The sequence below is a fragment of the Talaromyces proteolyticus genome (genome assembly GCF_021365285.1).
Source record: "Talaromyces proteolyticus strain PMI_201 chromosome Unknown BGW36scaffold_9, whole genome shotgun sequence".
Lineage (NCBI taxonomy): Eukaryota > Fungi > Ascomycota > Eurotiomycetes > Eurotiales > Trichocomaceae > Talaromyces > Talaromyces proteolyticus.
Window position 1 is genome coordinate 1929476 of NW_025764285.1, and position 18870 is coordinate 1948345.

Genomic DNA, 18870 nt, shown 5'->3' on the forward strand with positions numbered 1-18870 from the left:
ACATCTGGTATGGACATTACCTCGTACTACCATCAACATCTCGACATTAAAAATTTGCCTATATACAGAAATATTATATGATATGACTACTTAATTTTTCAAATGGCTACATCACATTCTACCGCAACTCTCTGACTAAACACACCGTGTGAAAGTATGGCCTATGAACTCTCAAAGCAACTGTCATCCGTATCGCCTAGTACCGCCTCCCGACACACCAAATGATCGCCCCCCACAATGATGCGGTTCCCACCTGAAACAGGGGGTCTGTCTGTCTTACTTGGTCGCCGAGTGGTTTGCATTTTTCTTGCCAGCCGTTCGACAATAGTGAGCTTCGTAATTACTATTCTGGAATATGGAGGTCTTGTGAGACAGTCACTTGCCTCAGACATTGATTAACATCTGCGCCGTTGAATAAGCAGTCACCAGGCTGCGGCAGCAGATCAAGTGGCCGATCGGTCACGGTTATCAGCCAAGATAATCAATGTCCAGCCTGAACACGAAAAATTACAGCTCGCACTCAGTAACAAACTATATCTCTGAAAAGGGGGAGAATGAGAGAAAAGGAGAAGAGGAATAATATTGTCTCATTCTCCCACTCATTCCACAGCCATCACAATAAAAATAAATAATGCCGGCCGTTACGAAATATTGCACGCAGCCAAGTGAATCACCGCCAATAAGAGCTGCCGCGTGGCATATCCACATTCCTAGTCGAGAGCCGACTGGTCGCTGCCTCTCGTATGCTCAGGAATGGCGTTCAACCATACCATAGCAGCAAATCACTCCTACGCACTGGTATGCAGAGGACTTCTTCCTTTGCTTTTCATACTCAGTTGGTAGTACGTACATGCAGTGATAGTAGTAGATGTTAACAAATAAAATCTAAATATAGTCGACTAGAGCTGTTAGTGCCACCCCCAAGCGGGTAAGAGTGGGGGAGGCCGCCGTTTTCTAGAATGCAACGCGGAAGGCTCTTCCTGATGGCCGAGGATGATTATCCTGGTTGATTAGGGTCTGTCACTGTCGCTGTCATATCGTGCATCGCTCGATGCCTGGGTGCTGAAACGCCCGGCCCTGCACGTGCCCTCCCGTGCCCTCCCTAATGTTCCGATACTTGTAACCTGTAGCCTTAGGTTGGTTGCAATTGCGAGTCTTAGCCAACCTATGATACATACAACCATGCATATATCTTGCCTCAATCATGTCGTGTGGTTGTGCATATACTGGAGAGTGCACTCGAAATACCACTCTAATCCCAATCATCTCGTGTGACAAGATGCCTATACCAGATTCACGCCTTGCCATTGGCCTGTGAGACGGATGACGGTTCACAAATTGTGTCCGGGTCGTCATGATCTTGTCTAGGCCGATGGTCTAACGCTCCCACGGCAATACAGCCTCTCTAAGATCTTGCAGCACGGGTTCCTCCAAGCCCCAGTCCCCCCTCCACTGGCTCATGCGAAACCCGTGCTTGAAATGTGCCGCCAAATGGTCTGCGCGCTGGTCCCAGGTCTGCAATGTGGCTTCACAGAACCCGCAACGAGAGGGAACTTCGTGGCGCTCCGTCCGACATAATTTGTCCAGGCCCTCCACTACTTGTGGAGGAATGTTTCTTCCATTGCAGTGGTGGAATTTGTGCAAGTGCTGCCACAAATGATCTTTTCGCCCGAACGTGCGTTCAGACAGCGGCCGGTCAGCACAAAGACCAAAATCGTGTGCATCTTCGCAGTGGGTTGGAGAGCTGTCTTGGCCACAGAGCGCGCAAACTGGGCTGTTTTGTGATTCTATTTCCACCGATGGCAGCTCTGTCGCCTGTCGCACAGCTTCCAAGTCCGGAGTACAGCACCAAGACTCCAAAGACAGGTGGATACTCTTTTCATGTCGAACCCAATCGTGTCTTTTCTTAGCCGAATAACGGCAGAATGTGCACTGGTACAAATTGTCTTGGACAGTAGGTTGATCTCGTCGACGATGCCGTCGCTTTCGGGCTTTGACCACGCCGTTCATCTTAATCCCAGGACTTGTAGCGTGTAGTGATGGCCAATTTCCATTACTAGATTGATAGCTCCATGCCGAGGACAAGCTTTCTGAGGATTCCGAACGTCCAGTGCCGAAGCTCGACATTGACGAGCTTGGATGTGAAGTTGAATCATCTGTTGAATACTCTAAACGAGGCCCGCCTATTATGTTCCTTGCTTCGCCATTGTAGTTCGTGGAGGCAATGGCCTTTCGTATAGTTGATTTCGACACCGGCTCGTCTTCTGGCGGTGAACTCTTCCATCTTTCCATCGGAGTCATCAATGCAAATCCATCAGTTCTAGGCATTGGAGAACCTGATCTATAGACATGGAGGGTCTCTTTTTGTTTGAAGTGTTGTTTATGGCGACGTCTAGCATTTGCAAACCAATTGGATACCTGTCTCTTACTGAGGCCTGATTCTTGTGCAAGGCTTGTCTTTTGCTCTTCTGTCGGATAGGGATATTCCTGGTGTCGGTAGAACCAGTTTTGAAGCACCCTCCCTCCTTTTCTCGAAAATATCCGGCGCGTTGTAGTTTTTTTTCCTTCTTCTTCTTCTTCTTCTTCTTCTTCTACTACTACTTCTTCTCGCTGTCGTGACGGCGCCTCGCCTAGCTGCTCCTCAGTGAGACCATGCATATGGCCATATACCGGAGTTAACGTCTCAAAATCAGACGGTTGACGCTTCTCTCCTCGGGAAAGGCTGCACTCCCGAAACAAAGCGACACAGCTTGAACAAGATCTGATTGGGTTGGGGTTTACAGCTGACGTATTGAGGATCAAACATTGCAGACGCCAATGTCTACAGTAGGAGCAAGGCACTGGAGGTACAAAGGCGCCATCCAGCCAGTCTTGAACACCAACAGCACCGTCTTGAGATACATTTTTGTTAATTTTTGGTGCGTTCTGGATTGTTGTCGGACTTTGTCCGGTTGGAAATTCCCGTGTATCTTCTGCGTAATCCAGTTCGATAAGCTCGTTCCAGTCGAAATCTAATTCCTCGTCCTCGTGGCGATGTCCTTGAAACATGTTCCGCATGGGATCGTCGTGCGGATGGTTGATTATATCATTTGGAATTGGGCCCGCTGTGAGCAGCGGGTCGATGGCAGAGCGCCAGTAATCGTCATCCCAAATGTCTTCAGTCATGCTGACCAAGTACGCTTGATGATAATCATCAATTTAACGATCTCGCACCATAACCCTGGAGGCAGAGGATGAATGACTCTTTAATTCTTCTCGAATGTCGTGCATGACCAGTGATGAAATGAGATTACAGTTTCTGGCCAATTAGAAAACATGGGATTGGGTGGTGGGGTACGGGCCTCCGAGATCGCCTCCATAGCAGTTGATATAAACCCTAGGCACCGGTAGCAGATAATAAACAACAACTCCATTGCGATTTTGTATCACCGACATAGTATATTAATGTAAGTTTATATATAGGAACAGGATCAATTGATGATAAGAAGCGGTTGTATCTCCCAAGTCATTGCCATCGTAAAATGTTCCAAAATGTTGACGTCTTCCGAGTGCCTAGTTATATATTTCGACAGATGTTTGTGTAAGGCGCGGCGGGGTCACGATGTGCGATGTAAATTCAAATCCATTGATAGAAATCTATTATAGTATAGAGGAGTTCTCATCATTAGAAGATAAACACAACAACCAACGCATCGAATAAAAGAGAAGAGAAGAGAGAAGAAAGAATGGCCTCTCCAACTCGCCGCCCGATCGTGTTCCCCCAGTCGCTCCTTTCCTCCGCCACCCACCCAGACCACTTTCCCCAGAGCGCGATCCGTTCCTTCCACACATCTCTACCAGGCTACGCACAAACTCCTCTAGTTGCACTGCCAGACCTCGCACAACAGCTCGGTGTCAAAGCCGTCTATGTTAAGGATGAAAGCAAGCGCTGTGGTCTACGTTCTTTCAAAATCCTGGGCGCGTCATGGGGCTGTTTTCGTGCCGTCTGCGCCCATTTAAAAATCGAGCCTGCTTCGACAAATATCACTGACCTTAGAGAGTACGTTAGAGATCAGAACGAGCAGGTTCAGATTTACCTCTATACAGCAACCGAAGGGAACCATGGTCGTGCTGTGGGTTACATGGCGGCTCTGATTGGCGTGCAGGCGCATGTTTTTGTGCCAGAGGGCATGAATGCACATACTAGAAAGTTGATTGAAAATGATGGAGCCCAACTTCATGTTGTTCAGGGAGACTACGACATTGCAGTCGGGCAAGCAGCCGCAGCCGCAGCGACACACGGTGGATTACTGGTACAAGACACGGCATGGGATGGGTATGAAGAAATTCCGAGCTGGATTGTCGACGGCTACTCGACGTTGATGGAAGAAATTGACGAGCAGCTTGGCAAAGAAGGCCTACATCCATCAGTCGTGATAACTCCAGTGGGCGTGGGATCTTTAGCAAGTGCTGTTGCGAAGCATTGCAAGTGGAGAAGACACAGCCATGTGCAAGTCGTCGCAGTGGAACCTGATACGGGGGCATGCTTCTACAAGTCTCTTCTTGCTGGCCGATCAGTGACTGTTAAAACCACATCGAGTATCATGAATGGCTCCTGCTGTGGGACATTGTCCAGTACCGCATGGGATATCCTTAGGCAATCCGTGGATGCAAGTGTCACAGTGTCGGATTATGAAAGCCATAGGGCAGTGCAATATCTGGAGAGCCATGCTATATCAGCCGGCCCCTGTGGAGGTAGCACCCTTGCTGCATTGCGGCATCTGGTAGAGACCCAGCAGGACAGGGTTGAACTTAACAAAGATGCTGTTATCGTTATATTGAGCACAGAAGGATCAAGACCGTACCCCAAACCATTTGATACATCAACTGATGATCCAGTGACGCTCACCCAAATCCTTACGCAAATCGATTCGTCGAACGCTACCTTATCGGTTGCTGAAGGGGCAGGGGAGGCCCAAATTGCAGATTATCTGGCTGCATGGTTCGAGCACCGTGGTATAGAGAATCACCGTATCGAGACAGTTCATTCACGTCCATCTGTTGTTGGTATTGTTCGTGGAACTGGAGGTGGAAAATCACTGATGCTCAATGGACACATTGACACTGTCAGCTTGTCTAGCTACGAAAAAGATCCTCTTTCGGGTGCCCTCGCAAACAAAAATAACCGTTCAGTAGTCCTCGGACGAGGAAGTCTTGATATGAAGAGTGGCGTGGCAGCCATGCTCAGTGCAGCGCTTGTGGCAAAATACATCTCTCTTCGAGGGGATATCATCATCGCGGCAGTCGCAGACGAGGAAGACGCATCCAAAGGAACCATTGACGTGATCGAAGCTGGCTGGCGAGCTGACGCTGCTGTAATTCCAGAACCTACGCAACATGAACTGGTTTGTTCCCACAAGGGGTTTGTATGGATTGAAATCGACATCATAGGAACCGCGTCGCATGGCTCAATGCCCTCGTTGGGGGTTGATTCGATTATGCATACTGGTGCTTTTCTGACGCAGCTCGAAGCATACCAACAGAAGCTTCCCACGGATGACCTCCTCGGCCAAGCTTCTTTACACTGCGGACTGATCAATGGCGGTGAAGAAGCATCTTCATACCCAGCAAAAACCACTCTGACAATCGAATTTCGCACCATCCCATCCCAATCCCCACAAACCCTCGTCACTGACATGTTAGCTCTTCTTCAAACCACCGCATCACTCAGACAAGGGTTCCAATTCTCTCAGCCTCGAGTCACTCTCTCTCGCCTACCGATGAAAATACCCTCTACCCACCCTTTCGTGCAAAAGGTAGCAGACACGGCAAAATCTATCATCGGAGCTTCTCCAAAAGTGGCATCAATGCCGTTTTGGTGTGACGCCGCACTTTTGAGCGAAGTCGGGATTCCGTGTGTGGTGTTTGGACCGAAAGGTGAGGGGTTGCACGCAAAGGAGGAGTATGTCGATGTTGAGAGTATCAAGCAGGTAGATAGTGTTTTGGCCAAATTGGTACAGGATTATTGCCAATGATCATCCTACCAGGGATGTGATGCGTGTGCAGAGCATTCAAATTATGATCTATCTGCTTCCAATAACTTGGGTGTCATGAAGTTTCCAACATTAGAAATCCAGTTTAGAAGCAGCTCACGTTTGGAACCATCATCGTCAAAATCAACACTGGAATTCAGGATTGACTTTATTAGGGAATTTGTATTCTCCGAGTTTTCCTTGATTGCTGTCATAAGACCTTCGTATTTTGAGAGCGAACTTTAGGAGAGGATTGGCAAGGAGAGCCTCTCGACATCTATGAGGGACATTGAATTGCGCGAAAAAAAGGGAGTCTGTTACTAGGATCTAGATTTTTTGCTTTTGCTAAGAGAAGGGAATTTTGCGTCACCTAGATGATATTGCATATTAGAGCGGTGTGTACCCCCATCTATCAACACAATTGATATCCACCGCATCGGTACCAGGTTATTCAAGTTCTGGGAATAGGTGGCTATTTGGAGAAGGCCCTGCGCGATGATGCATTGAACTATGGGTTCTACCTATGCTAGGGCTAGCTACAGCGTCTAATGGGCTAACCTTCGTATCAAACATTCCTTTATGACTGATCACTTTTGGCCTTCAACGCTGCAAGCACAGGTACATCGTTGATCAGCGTTTCGTATGCAAGAGGATCTTTGACGAGGCGGGCCCCAACGAGCCCTAGCTGCCACCGGTCGAATCCCCCGCGAGGTATAAGAGGAGATGTCCACATACTGTTGTGACGAAATGTGTTGGTCACATCCACGGCGACCTGGACTGGCACCGTGGGAAACAGTTCGGCCAGTTCATTTTTAAACGATTCTGCGTCACGCTGGAGCACCCAGTCGATGCCCTTAGCAAGGGCCGCTAAGAACCGCTTCTGCTTATCGAGTACCTCATCCGTGATCGTTGCGGTTTCCCGGTAATACACGCTCCAAGGCACATCGCCTTGCGAGACCATCTCCATCGCAACCGAGACGTTGGGATTACGATCCGCCATGGTGCGAGCAGAGAGGATATCGGTTACAAAATAATCACCCATACCGCCTTGGAACAGGTTTCCCAGCATCACGCCGTCGAGATCTTGGATATAGTCCACCGACTTCGGGTCGATGCTGTTTTCGCGCAGTAGCATCTTGAAAAAAAGACCAACGCTAGCCCCGCCGCCTGATTTCATCAGCACCGTGGCCCCGGCCACATCGGCCAGCTTGAAGTCTTGACTAGGGCCTCGCTTTATGAGAGCGAGAGGACAGCGATTCGCGATTTGCGCGAAAACTGTGTAGTTCGTCACCCGATTATGGTACATTGTCGGGACCCAGATACCGCCAAGTGCACTGTCAGCTGTGCCTTCAGCAAGATCATCCAGCACGCCATCCCAGGGCTGGGGTATTGAGAAGGTGGCGTCGAGTCCCTGCTCTTGGAAGAAACCATGCCGTTCTGCAATGTATTGGGGAAGATAGTTGATATTGTGCCCAGTGGCGGTAAGGTGGAAACGTTGCATATTTGCGTCCAAAATTCTCTCTTGTAATGTACGAACAAGGTGACAATCGCAATTGAAGTCGGGAATATCGATATGTGACTTGAAACAAAAAAGAAAAAGGGTTGGCAAAGTGCAGCCAGGCCATTTTAATAGTAAAGTCTATTCCTTGACTGTGTCTAAGGATAGGCTCTTCATGTCATGCCGATTCAACTGTCGTCGGATTCTCGCTGAACTAGAATCAGGTCTCTGACCCTTAATATGTTCGGAAAGTTGCGAATATTTGCGGGGAGTGGGAGCCCTTATCGCCATCGGAAAATCCCGATCAGAGATAACCTGAGGGGGCGGGGCTGCCGAATTTCTGCGGCGCTCTCGAAACATCTTCATTATCACCAATTTGTTTCGAAACTTGATGTCGAATACAGCAGTCACGCGCAATACACATGTTATGAAAGGTATGACTGCTTGTCAGAGGTGAGTTAAAGATGATGTCTGCGTTGTAGATTAAGGGGTGTCGGACATTTCGGGCTGACTGGGCATAGGTGCCGTCGGAGGAAGCAGAGAGTAAAGACCACATTCCCCAGTCTGAATATCATACCACTAACAGCTTGGCACGTGTAGTGTGATCAGAAATACCCGAATTGTTCCAATTGCGAAAGTGCACATGTCCCGTGCTTGACGTATCACTCTGGGAAACGAGCTGAGGTGGGTTCACTGCGACCTAACCCCATTACACGTAACTAAACCCCTCTAGATACCCCGTAACTACGTGTCTCATTTAGAGATGCAGGTCGAGACATTAACTCACGAAGTTCAAACTCTCAGAACGTTGAGTCAGTCCAGTTCAGCCAGTCACAGTGGGGGACACGCTCCTGCACTTGAAACAAGCACACCCGCTAGTGACGGATCTGGTAGCTCCCTTCTTGGAAGAACTGTGGCCTCTGAAGCGGGTTCACAACAATTCCAGGATTTGGTCAAGAGCGTTAAGAATGTCGTCGTTGAGCCTTCAAGACAGCCGAGGTTTTTGGGGCAAAGTGGCGGCATAACGCTTGCCCGACTCGTGATGGCAGCTATCCATGTCGACAACCTACAAACCCCTCTATTTTCTGAGAACGAAGCCTATGAAACTTCTCTATCAGGTCCAGCTCCAGTACCAGAGGCTTCTCTCCCGCCGCGCCATGTCGCAGATCATCTTGCCCAGGTCTACTTCCAGTTCCGCTCTCCACATCTGCCGATAGTGGATCGGGCACAAGTCGATGACGCCTTTAAAAGTGCCTATCTCTACATGAGCGATCACTCATCTTCGGATCGGGCGTTCGAAAAAGATATTTTCACGGCCTTCATGATTGTCGCCATCGCCCTCTGCGATGTCCCTAGTCCATCTGGTGGTCGGTCGACACAAAGAGAGGGCTGTTTTCGTTCGGCAGTCGGTCTAATCGAGAAAGTTATTACATACTCAAGGAGTGATCTTGAGACTGTCCGTGCTATACTTTTATTATGTCAATTTGTCGCCCGATGCCCTTCTTGGGGAAGTTTATGGCATCTGACCGGAAATGCTCTCCGTTTATGTATTGATATCGGTCTGCATTGGGAAACTGAGGTTTTAGATATGGATCCAAGCTTACTGCAGGAACGCCGCCGTTTATGGTACTCTACTTACCAGCTGGATCGTCTTTTAAGCATCACGCTCGGCCGCCCCGTTGGTATTACTGACGAGAGCACGCATGTCCAGCTTCCTGACCCATGCATGGCATCTTATCAGCTCAACGAGTTCGACATCCACAGTCAAAGAGCTCACAACCATTTAATCATCATGTCAAAATTGGAGTCTGAAATTAAACATGTGCAAAATAGCCAATCTTGGACCCCAACAATTGCCTATCCGACACCAAACTACTCTGATTGGATCAAGGATATTCAACCCAGACTTCAGGAATGGTATATTACGATTCCACCACCCAGTAAAGCTCACCCAGACTCTATATTTGCTTGCCAGGCATTCTGGGATACCATTTATAATAGTTCCATTCTTCTCCTTTATCGGCCGAATTCAATCTCACTTCTATCGACGGAAGAACTATTGATATCTTTTGAAGCCTCGTGTAAGCTAATTATAAGCATCAAGTTTTTACAGCGAGAAGGGAAAATTGACATATTATGGAAGTCGGTCCATACTCTCTTCATGGCTGGCCTGGGGGTTATCTATGGTCTTTGGTATTCAAAAGAGATACGAGACACGCATCCGCTTAGAGATAATATTTCTACGCTTCAGGCCTGCGCTTCAACACTCTCTGCCATGTCAGAGAACTTTCCGGGGGCTGTAGGTTGTCGGGACGCCTTTGAGACCCTTTCCTCAGCAACAGTCGACTGGCTACTTACTAACGATGCCGAGAAAGTACGGCAAAGCAGAGTGGAATTTGAGGCACAAGTGAGAGATTTGCTACAACAGCTGCAGCCATCCCGTGGCGGGATGGCCATAATGAACCAGAACAATGATATGTCGAGCATGTTGTCGAACAATAACTTTGCACTCAGCGAGATGCTCAGTTCGGCCGCACAATGGCCTGATTTCCCTGACATGGACGAGAGTGATATAGTACCCCATCATTTGTCAGGAGGAATTAATCCGGGGTCCCATATATTCTAGAAGTGAATTAGTATAGTTATATTATCTGTGGAGGCTTTCGAGGCCAGGCCATCTCTTACTGTGATTTAATTTGGCCTCATCGCCCAAATCGAACGCTAGCAAACAAGTTTATAGCTAGAATCCCACATTAATGTATCATTATTAGGCGGGTTGCGAGGGTCATAGCTTCGGAATATCCCGATGACTTATCTCCTATCAATTGATATCGCCGGCATGTCATTGGCTTATCCCCATATCTATAACTAGGTTAACTCTATCTACAATCGTGGATATCAACTGCGTCAAACATGCACGTAATTCAGGTATAGGAATGCTGTCGACGTCGACTTCCTTATCATCAGATGTCCAAAGTCAAACCATAAACACCGCCGCTCAGATGTCCTAACATACGAACCCATGGAGTATATAGACATGCCTCACGACATGATATCTAACTAGTGTCTCGCAGACTACTTGCGCTAATCAAGAATCTACAAGTTGATATTCTCTGGGACAATTTTCCCTCGTTAGAGGCACCATAATGAAGTCAGAACAGGCAATAGACGGGCTTAGGAAGCCACCTATGGTCGACACCGACGCCCTTGACGAGCATGAAGGGGCCGGCACAATCATCTACGTAGACCCGGAGAAAGAAGCTGCTGTTTTGAGAAAGTTTGACAAATATCTCTTACCAGTGTCGGTTGTGTTCCTCGTTTTGTCCACCTTAGACCGAAACAACGTGAGTGAAGCCTTGATTTCCTAAGGGTTTGTCTGCTAACAATTGATCGGATCAGCTTGGAAATGCCGTGGTATTCGGCCTTGATACCGACCTGGGGCTCGTGGGCGGCGAGTTTGGTAATATTAACACACTGTCAAGTGTCTGCACGATCTTATTCGAAGTCCCCTGGGTTCTTGCAGTCCGACGTTTTGGCGCTAATAAAGCCCTCGGGGCTTCTCTAGCTACATGGAGCTTATGCACGCTTGGGACTGCATTTATTCAAAATTACGCTCAGGCTATCGTCGTTCGCATGCTCTTGAACGCCTGCGAAGCTGGCCTCGCCCAGGGCTTTGCCTATCTTTTTTCTACTATCTACCCTCGGGAGGTAGCAGGGAAGCGTATTATGACAACAAATCTCTCCGCCTGCATCTCGGGCGCATTCGGCGGGCTTTTTGCCTACGCTATTCAACTTATGGGAAATAGAAATGGACTTGCGGCCTGGAGATGGCTATTTATTGTCGAGTTCTGCATTACGGTTGTTATTGGTGGTATTGCTTTCATTTTCCTCCCAAGCTCGGCGGAAACAGCATGGTTTTTGAATGCAGAAGAGAAAGAGACTATGCGTTTGAAAAGAGAACGAGATATGATCCATAGAGGAGATGAAAAGTTCGACCGTAAATGGATTAAAATCGCCCTGACAGACCCATTTGTCTATCTTCTCGGCATTGCATTTTTTACATCCTCCGTCGCCATCAATGGATTCGGTGTTTTCTTGCCTACTATTATTGCTGGTCTTGGGTAACTACCCATTCTGAAACTGTCGAATCTGACTAATAGGAATAGATATGCTTCCCTTCGCGTCAACTATATGACTATCCCGGTCTATGTCCTTGGTGCTATATCTCTGGTTATTCAGGTTTATATGTCCGACAAGCTCAGGAAACGTGGAGCATTCATCATGGGATGCTGTGTTCCGGTAGCAGTTGGATATCTTATATGCGTAGGAACGGAAAACGCACATGCTGGATATGCCGGGATGTTCGTCCTTGTCCTAGGTTGGTTTTATGTCTACCTCACTGATTCATCAATCCCCGGTCTAACTCCTCCTTAGGGCTCTTTCCCATTTCCACGCTGGCTGTAACTTGGATAGCGACAAATCTGTCCCCAGATGCCAAACGAGCGATCGGGATGCCGTTGGCTTATTCTATTGCAAACGTATCAGCTTTAGTATCCTCCCAATTATATCCCAGTCAGCAGGGCCCACGGTATGTCATGGGCAATGCCATCTCGGCCGGTTTAACGGTTGTTGCTGCCTTCCTGTATGGTGCCTGTTGGCTTCTGCTTAGACGCAGGAATTCAAAGAAGGCAAAGCTTATCGCTGAAGGAGCTACTACAAATGGTCTTGAGGGAGATATGAGCCTTGATTCCATGTATATTCTCTGAGTTACTGTAACGCGTGTTTTTAATTGCGTTTTGTAATGAGATCTGAAATGAAGTCCGCAGTCTAGGCGTGCTGGAACGAAATATATACCGAGAATCATGCATGCTGCCTTAACAGATATCAGACTTGTTACATAGATAGTCACAGGGGAGATCGTGGGTGCCTGTCCCGGTCTAGTTCGTGAGGCTCGTAAGGGCGGCGAGCCTGTGGCCGGGAAGGCACTCTTCGTGACTGGACACCCCTGTGAGATGTCAGTAAAAGTTGTCTATTAGCATTTTCCGCTCCATCATGGCTGTGTCTTAGATAGTGAAGGGGTAATCATATATTGAGTATTTCAATCTCATGTATTTTGACATTATATGATAAATTAATTCTGTCGCGTGTTATTATACAGAAATGGGTGAAAATCATACCTGAGCCATTGTACGTTATTAGGATCATCTGATACGACTCCCGAATCCAGTCAGCGAACTTAATGAATCTACTTTAAAAACGAATTATCACTTCGAAAGGCTTCCATCCGCTTCCCTAATTTTGCCATAAGTATTTAAAATTTGTCAATCGGGCGATCATAGACAGCATCCGGCATATCGATTCTTTCATACATAAAGATTCAACATTATACACTGAAAGTCGCTTTATCTCTAGCATGACTGAGTAATGCTTTCTTCTACAGTAGATCTAATTGTCTTTTTAAGAAATTAGTGGTGATCAACTATCTACTCAAATAACTATTGAAATTTAAATCGCATGAATTTGGCCCCCAATTCGCACCTCACCTTGACTCTAGTCGAAATTTGATATCCTATCTTGAAGCCATCGGGGCTCTTAGACTAGGAGATAATAAGATATAAATTATACTCCGTACCGAAAATTGAAAGGTTAGAGAAAACTCGAAAATATAAATCTTCATCCCCCCTATGTAATAGACCTGTCAGTAGAAGACTGTTTATTGCTTAACCGCATTGCGACCAAAATCAATTGATGTATCGATTGTTATTCTCGCTGATCATCATTAATCTAATCGAGTGTCCATCCAAAAAGCGTACGCAAAAGCTGGGCTGAATAAGGAAAAGCAATGCATGACTAGCAGACATGGGATATCATAGCAACCGTAGGATCAACTGTAAACACCGAAAGACATGCAGGAAACGAAATTGAAAACAAAATCGACAGCAGCCAGCGAGAGGCAAAGAAAAAAAGGAGAATAGAAGAGTCAAACCACAATCCAGATCATCGAAATCGGAACAGATCAATCCGCTCCCTCATTCCACCCATTTGGGCATCAGATCTCCGAGCATGCCCTCTTCCTCCTTCCTCTTCCTCCTCTCTCGCTCCTCGCGTTCAACCTTCTTTCTCTGCTCCTCGAGCAACTTGGTGTCGCAGCGAGGATCCAGCTTATTCAGCCATTTGTGCCTATGGGGCAGGGATATGCTATTGCCATTCGACTGACTGTTGGCAAGCGACTTTTTGGTGTTGCCCTCGGACCGCGAGCGTCCAGCGGCCGAGAGGGGCTTGATGTTGTTCTGCGGGTAGGGGGCCTCGTCGCAATCGCGGATCTCGTCGAAAATCGGCTCCTTCTCGATTTCCGGAATCGGCGAGGTCGTGAGAGGACGCGGCTTGTTAAAAGAAGCAGATCTGATGAAGGAGAAAGGACGATGCGAGGTGGCGGCGGAGGAGGGGCACAAGGAGGGGAGGTCGTTGCTGCGGGAGGACTGCCTGGTCAGGGCTGACCCACTCGAAGGCGCAGAGGACATTTGTGATGTGTGCGTGCTTGGCTGGGTGGTGTATGATGCAGCTCGCAGTTGAAGCCACGATAGAGAGGACGAAAGCAAGACCTCAAGGCACGGCGCGACAGTAGCTCATTGCATGGTGATGGAGGGTAGTGGCAGCAGCAGTGGTGTGAATGCGTTCCATGTTGCGGAAAGGAAAGGAGGGAGAAAAACAGAACGTGAGGCTTTGCGACCGTTTCATTCACCGGTTTTTGCCCTTTTAGCGCTGCGTGGGGGGACCCGCGCCGGCTGCCACGCTGATTGGCCGGCGGTCGCCCTTGACGTCAGCCGGTCCTGGCTCCAGTCAGGTGGATGCCGGACAAGGTACCCCGGATTTAGCGGCCTATCAGAACGCCGGATCGGGACTGGCAGTGGGGTGCAGGCTCCGTTTCTGCGATCATGCATGTCAAAGCAATTTAATTGCCTGAGGCCCGAGCCTCACAGCCGCGCTTGCCTACTCTAATTGAAACCAGCGTTGTCGTGTAAGTTTGATGTTGACGTGATATCAATTGATGTGTATCAACCCGTCGTCTTATTGCAGGATCAGCAGAATGAACGTCGAAGAACTTGCATACCGTGGCAACGCGATTGGGCTTTGCCAGGCGACGACAAAGAATTTGCACGTGATGACACTATCTTCTGCAAGGTGAACAGGAAGGACGATAGCGCCTTTCTTTTCTTTATTAATAACACTGCTTCCACGCTGAGCCCCAGCCTTGGATCAAGCACCCCCGAGCTTTCCATCTCGACAACCTGCATTGTAAGTCTATACTCGGAATACGACCAAAGCTGTATGCTGGCATATATACTGAATGGTTGGCAAACGTCATGCTGCAGTACGAGGAAGTCCTGGGACCAGATTTTCTCGTGGGTGCAGCTTGTGTAAACAGAGAATTGATAAAGTATGTTAAGTAGTCTATAGAGTTGATAATGCTACACAACACATTCAATGCTGAAGGCTCCAGTCGTTATGTCTCTAAAGTCTGGGCGGTGTATGAAGGCAATAGTGCTCAGTGATGTGATCATCAAGTCGCGGTTATAATTTACAAAGGCATGAAAAGTTGAAGGTTGAAAAGTTGCTGTGTAGTTGACGTCTCTTCTGACTATGTGTGGCGCTTGAGTCACCTCATACAAACACACCAGCAAACGGTGTAATATGTTGACCGCAACCAGTCTAGCCATTTACTGGCTTTGACACACAGCGACTTTATTTTCATGTATTTTGCTTAATTTTGCCTATGGCTATGAGGACTGAAATTTTCTCGCCTTTATATCGCCACCATAACATTTGAAAGCTCATTCTGCGACTGATCACAATGACTCTCCAAAGCTCTGCATCCAGTTCTCTACGAACTCCTCCCAACATGCAGAAACAGCTACCCAGCCGCCCTACAGATTTTATCCTCGTCGAGCCCGACGAAGGACTCTGTACCAGAGGCGACAAGGAGCTGGATGCATACTGTCTGCCTGGCCCAAATCAAGCGATTCTTCGGTCTTGGAAAGAAGACGAGCCATTCGTCATGCACGCCGATTATCCATATCTCGACAGAACTCCCTTTACTTGTTTCACCTGTGATGATTTTATCGTCTTCGTCTCAAAAACCAAAGTCTTGATGGCACGGCTGAGAATGGACAGTATTTTCAACGGCGACATCGAAGAAGCCAAGCGCCTTGGAAGCATAGCAAAGAGCTGCCTTGACTGGAGAGAACCGGTAGAATGTTACATTTTAACGCCAGAGCTCGGCGGAGCAAAGGGTCCTGAGGCACAGGACTTGAAAACCGCTTTTTCTCGTCAAATGCTCGCAGCAGATGCTGAAAACCATTACATCTCTTACATCAAACGCTGGGGCAGCCGGTTTCGCCAATGCGAGCTGGAGCTTTTCTTCTGGAAAAAATGGGACATGGCACCGCGTATCCACCTCACTGTCGTGGCTTATCAACCCTTTTACGACCCCAATGTTGCTCAATCTTCCTGTGTGGTTATCACAAATGGAAAGGCAAGAGAGATATTAAATATGGAAGAACTGGGAGACGACACTACAGAATCCGTGTATGTTTCGCGCCAACATGAAACAGATGGCATTTTTCGCAACGTCACAACGAAAGTTGGTGAATATGGACCATGGAAGGCGATAACAATTCCTTCCAGATATACAGATGTATCGTTATTTACGGTTGGATTTCGGGGAAAACAAAGAAATGAGGGCTTTACTGAATACTGGAAGTCGCCCTCTCGAAGTGAGTCTTGACACTCAAACATAATTTCGATCGCTGACATGAGCTTCTCAAGAATTTGGCTTGGTATACAATTCGTAAATATATTATATTCTGCGAGCTAGCATTTTGAATGATCTGTCAGCAGACTAACCCTAACAACACGGTCAATCATCTCGACGATTCGGTTTTATGCAGGCGCTTGATATCAGCGACAAAACGATCGTATTTTAAGCTGGCTATAATGGGCTGGGGTTTCACAAACACAGAATTACGCCTCCAGAAGTACAGCTGCGCTCACGTCCCCGCATGGTTTATCAAAACAATGTCTTTGCCCTGCTATGAAGGTGTAAGGTGGAATATCTCGAAGTCATGATCGTTTCAAGATTTAATTATTATTTGTAATTTATTCGTTGAGGGCTTGCCAGACTCGTCATCCCTTCAGTGTCATACATGATTTCTCTCATCTTGACACTCTGCAGATGATCAACTCCATTGCTTAACTCACACTCGTGATAGAATAGAAACCATCGCGGTTGGAACCGTACAATCGAGCGATGTGTTGTCCATCCTAGAACTGGCCCCAATATTCTACCCCGATATACAAGAGATCCCAGCGGCGGTGAACCGGTCGCATGCATAAGATAATGTGTATGGCCCATCGAGTAGGAAAAGTAGTACGTACCATCGTACTTGTCGATCCGTGCAGCCTCAAAAAGCGACGACCATGATCATCTGCTAAAATAGGCTGATTACTATCTGGGTCTAGGACTGAATTTCGTGGACCGGAAAGACAACATGTTATTGCTGAGCCCTAGCACACGGACCAAGCGCATACACCTTCAGCGCCAAAGTGCTCCCGAGGGCCTTATTTTGTCGCATGAAAAGGGGGTTACGAGTTTTTGATCTTTTTTGATAATACTGCAGTTGTCCTCCCCACAACCCACCAAAACACAAGTAACATTGAAGCTTCCCGTCATCATCGACAAAGCTAGCCAGATCAATGCTGAAACTGGCCGCGCTCGGGTCTTTCTCAGGCGCGAATGGACCCAATGGTTTCTCGCCAACTGCAACCCTGATCCTAAAAATCCCTTCATTGTCTCGCGCTGGGATATAGAGATAGTGTCTTCCGTTCCTCGTGGCAGCGTCGGAAGCCCACATTTATCTGAAATCCCAAGGGCATCTGCATCGGTCGGGACAATGCTATAATATTGTCCAAGGAAAATATGTGGTAGTCGACCACGTGGTACTGATCGTCATTGTCGTTAAACTAGATGTTTGTTTCGATGTTGTGAGAGGGCTGGATGTATAGCTTGTCGTTGAAGACGTGGGTGCTGCGGTTAGCGGTGTATCTTCGGTCGCGATACCATCATTATAACGGTTGACATCTTTATCCGGTTCAGGCTGGGTTCTTAGTATCTCCCGTCAAGGCCGGTATTATCCAGAACGACACTTCGCGGTTTGATGTTGTGGAGGGCGATCATCGTGGAGCACTGCATCGATGCTACCTTCGAACCACCACAGTTCGAGCGAAGAAATAAACACTTGTCGCACACCAGACCATAATCGAGCGGGTCAGCATGTGGAATCTTTGAAAAGGGTCCGAGTAATCAAGAGCGGTGCATTATTCGAATTTGGCAGTGATAAATTAAGCAGTGATAATTTAGCGCGCAGACTGCTGACGGTACGAAAGAAGGCTCGAACCGTGCACGGTAGGGTGGACCTGAGGCCGCCACGTACTGCCCGTTCACCTGCTAAGAATCTCCTGTTGTCAACTCCATCTCGCCATTCTCTCGCTCTCTCGCCCCTTCACATGGAGCTCTCTCAGCACGCTCATTACTCATCGCCTCGGTCTGGAAGGCCTGTTTTTCACGCCGCAATATAACCTCAAATATTCTTACTAAGCACTCCGGGCTCGACCGTCGTCGGAACCACCGGTGCATTGGTGTGATAGTGCCTTATCACATAATCACTAAGCTCCTCGGAAGGCTATCCCTTGTTGATAATCTGAGTCTGCCCAGACCAGCTCTGTCCGATTCCAAATAGCTCCACAGCGATCGTTAACCTCAATGGTTCATAGCATCTATGGATTCCACACCGCTCCAGAGCCCCTCTCCCTACTGGACCTAGCCTGTCATGCTCCAGCAGTTTTCTCTCCTAGTACACCCAGCGTTTTACGGTTTATTGCCAATCATGATCCATTGATTCGTCGATTACGTGAATGCTGTCTTGTCGTACGATGCTTATTCATTTATCAAATTTTAAGCTTCCGTCTATTGACTTTCGTCTATTGACTTGTAGTTCGCGTCACACAATTTCCACAGTATACCGAATACATCTTAGTACCATGCAACTCGACGATCAATGTTTCATTCTGATTGCCTAACAGTGGATCACAACATGATTACGGTGACGCTAAAGATAGAACTAGCATTTCACCATGTTGTTTCTTGCATCTTGGTATTGCATGGGATGCTGTTGGCTCAATACTAGCCCAATAATGGCCAATATCAGCTAGCTATCATACTAGGTTAGCAAGTGCTTGGCGTATCAGCTGAAGTACTGAATATATAATCGGTCTGTTTTCTCATTCTACGAAGCTGTCGAGTGG

At 47.7% G+C, this 18870-nt stretch overlaps 7 protein-coding genes across 7 annotated transcripts; 4 read left to right on the forward strand and 3 right to left on the reverse strand.

Annotated features, from left to right (window-relative positions):
• Nucleotides 1–1377: 1377 nt before the first annotated feature.
• On the reverse strand, nucleotides 1378–2847 carry BGW36DRAFT_256662 (uncharacterized protein; the record flags this gene model as incomplete). Its single annotated transcript, XM_046210028.1, has 2 exons — nucleotides 1378–1932; nucleotides 2002–2847. Coding segments are annotated over 2 exons (1401 nt in total), but the record flags the coding sequence as incomplete, so codon positions are not given.
• Nucleotides 2848–3725: 878 nt separating this feature from the next.
• BGW36DRAFT_399361 (putative diaminopropionate ammonia-lyase) lies at nucleotides 3726–6014 on the forward strand (the record flags this gene model as incomplete). The annotated part of the gene is made up of 2 exons (XM_046218511.1): nucleotides 3726–3752; nucleotides 3807–6014. The coding sequence occupies 2 exons, from the start codon at nucleotides 3726–3728 to the stop codon at nucleotides 6012–6014; spliced, it is 2235 nt and encodes a 744-aa protein (XP_046069915.1).
• Nucleotides 6015–6588: 574 nt separating this feature from the next.
• BGW36DRAFT_362060 (uncharacterized protein) lies at nucleotides 6589–7512 on the reverse strand (the record flags this gene model as incomplete). Its single annotated transcript, XM_046214336.1, has 1 exon — nucleotides 6589–7512. The coding sequence occupies one exon, from the start codon at nucleotides 7510–7512 to the stop codon at nucleotides 6589–6591; it is 924 nt and encodes a 307-aa protein (XP_046069916.1).
• A 328-nt stretch (nucleotides 7513–7840) lies between these two features.
• BGW36DRAFT_384598 (fungal-specific transcription factor domain-containing protein) lies at nucleotides 7841–10294 on the forward strand. The gene is made up of 4 exons (XM_046216810.1): nucleotides 7841–7962; nucleotides 8031–8052; nucleotides 8110–8193; nucleotides 8243–10294. Exons 1-4 carry the CDS (start codon nucleotides 7901–7903, stop codon nucleotides 10133–10135), a joined length of 2061 nt encoding a protein of 686 aa, XP_046069917.1. The 5' UTR covers nucleotides 7841–7900; the 3' UTR covers nucleotides 10136–10294.
• Nucleotides 10295–10697: 403 nt separating this feature from the next.
• On the forward strand, nucleotides 10698–12425 carry BGW36DRAFT_346269 (high-affinity nicotinic acid transporter-like protein; the record flags this gene model as incomplete). The annotated part of the gene is made up of 4 exons (XM_046213219.1): nucleotides 10698–10853; nucleotides 10909–11630; nucleotides 11676–11887; nucleotides 11944–12425. 4 exons carry the CDS (start codon nucleotides 10698–10700, stop codon nucleotides 12273–12275), a joined length of 1422 nt encoding a protein of 473 aa, XP_046069918.1. The 3' UTR covers nucleotides 12276–12425.
• A 1113-nt stretch (nucleotides 12426–13538) lies between these two features.
• Nucleotides 13539–14030, reverse strand: BGW36DRAFT_399364 (uncharacterized protein; the record flags this gene model as incomplete). Its single annotated transcript, XM_046218512.1, has 1 exon — nucleotides 13539–14030. The coding sequence occupies one exon, from the start codon at nucleotides 14028–14030 to the stop codon at nucleotides 13539–13541; it is 492 nt and encodes a 163-aa protein (XP_046069919.1).
• A 1331-nt stretch (nucleotides 14031–15361) lies between these two features.
• On the forward strand, nucleotides 15362–16361 carry BGW36DRAFT_430268 (uncharacterized protein; the record flags this gene model as incomplete). The annotated part of the gene is made up of 2 exons (XM_046220822.1): nucleotides 15362–16283; nucleotides 16336–16361. The coding sequence occupies 2 exons, from the start codon at nucleotides 15362–15364 to the stop codon at nucleotides 16359–16361; spliced, it is 948 nt and encodes a 315-aa protein (XP_046069920.1).
• Between the last annotated feature and the right edge of the window lie 2509 nt (nucleotides 16362–18870).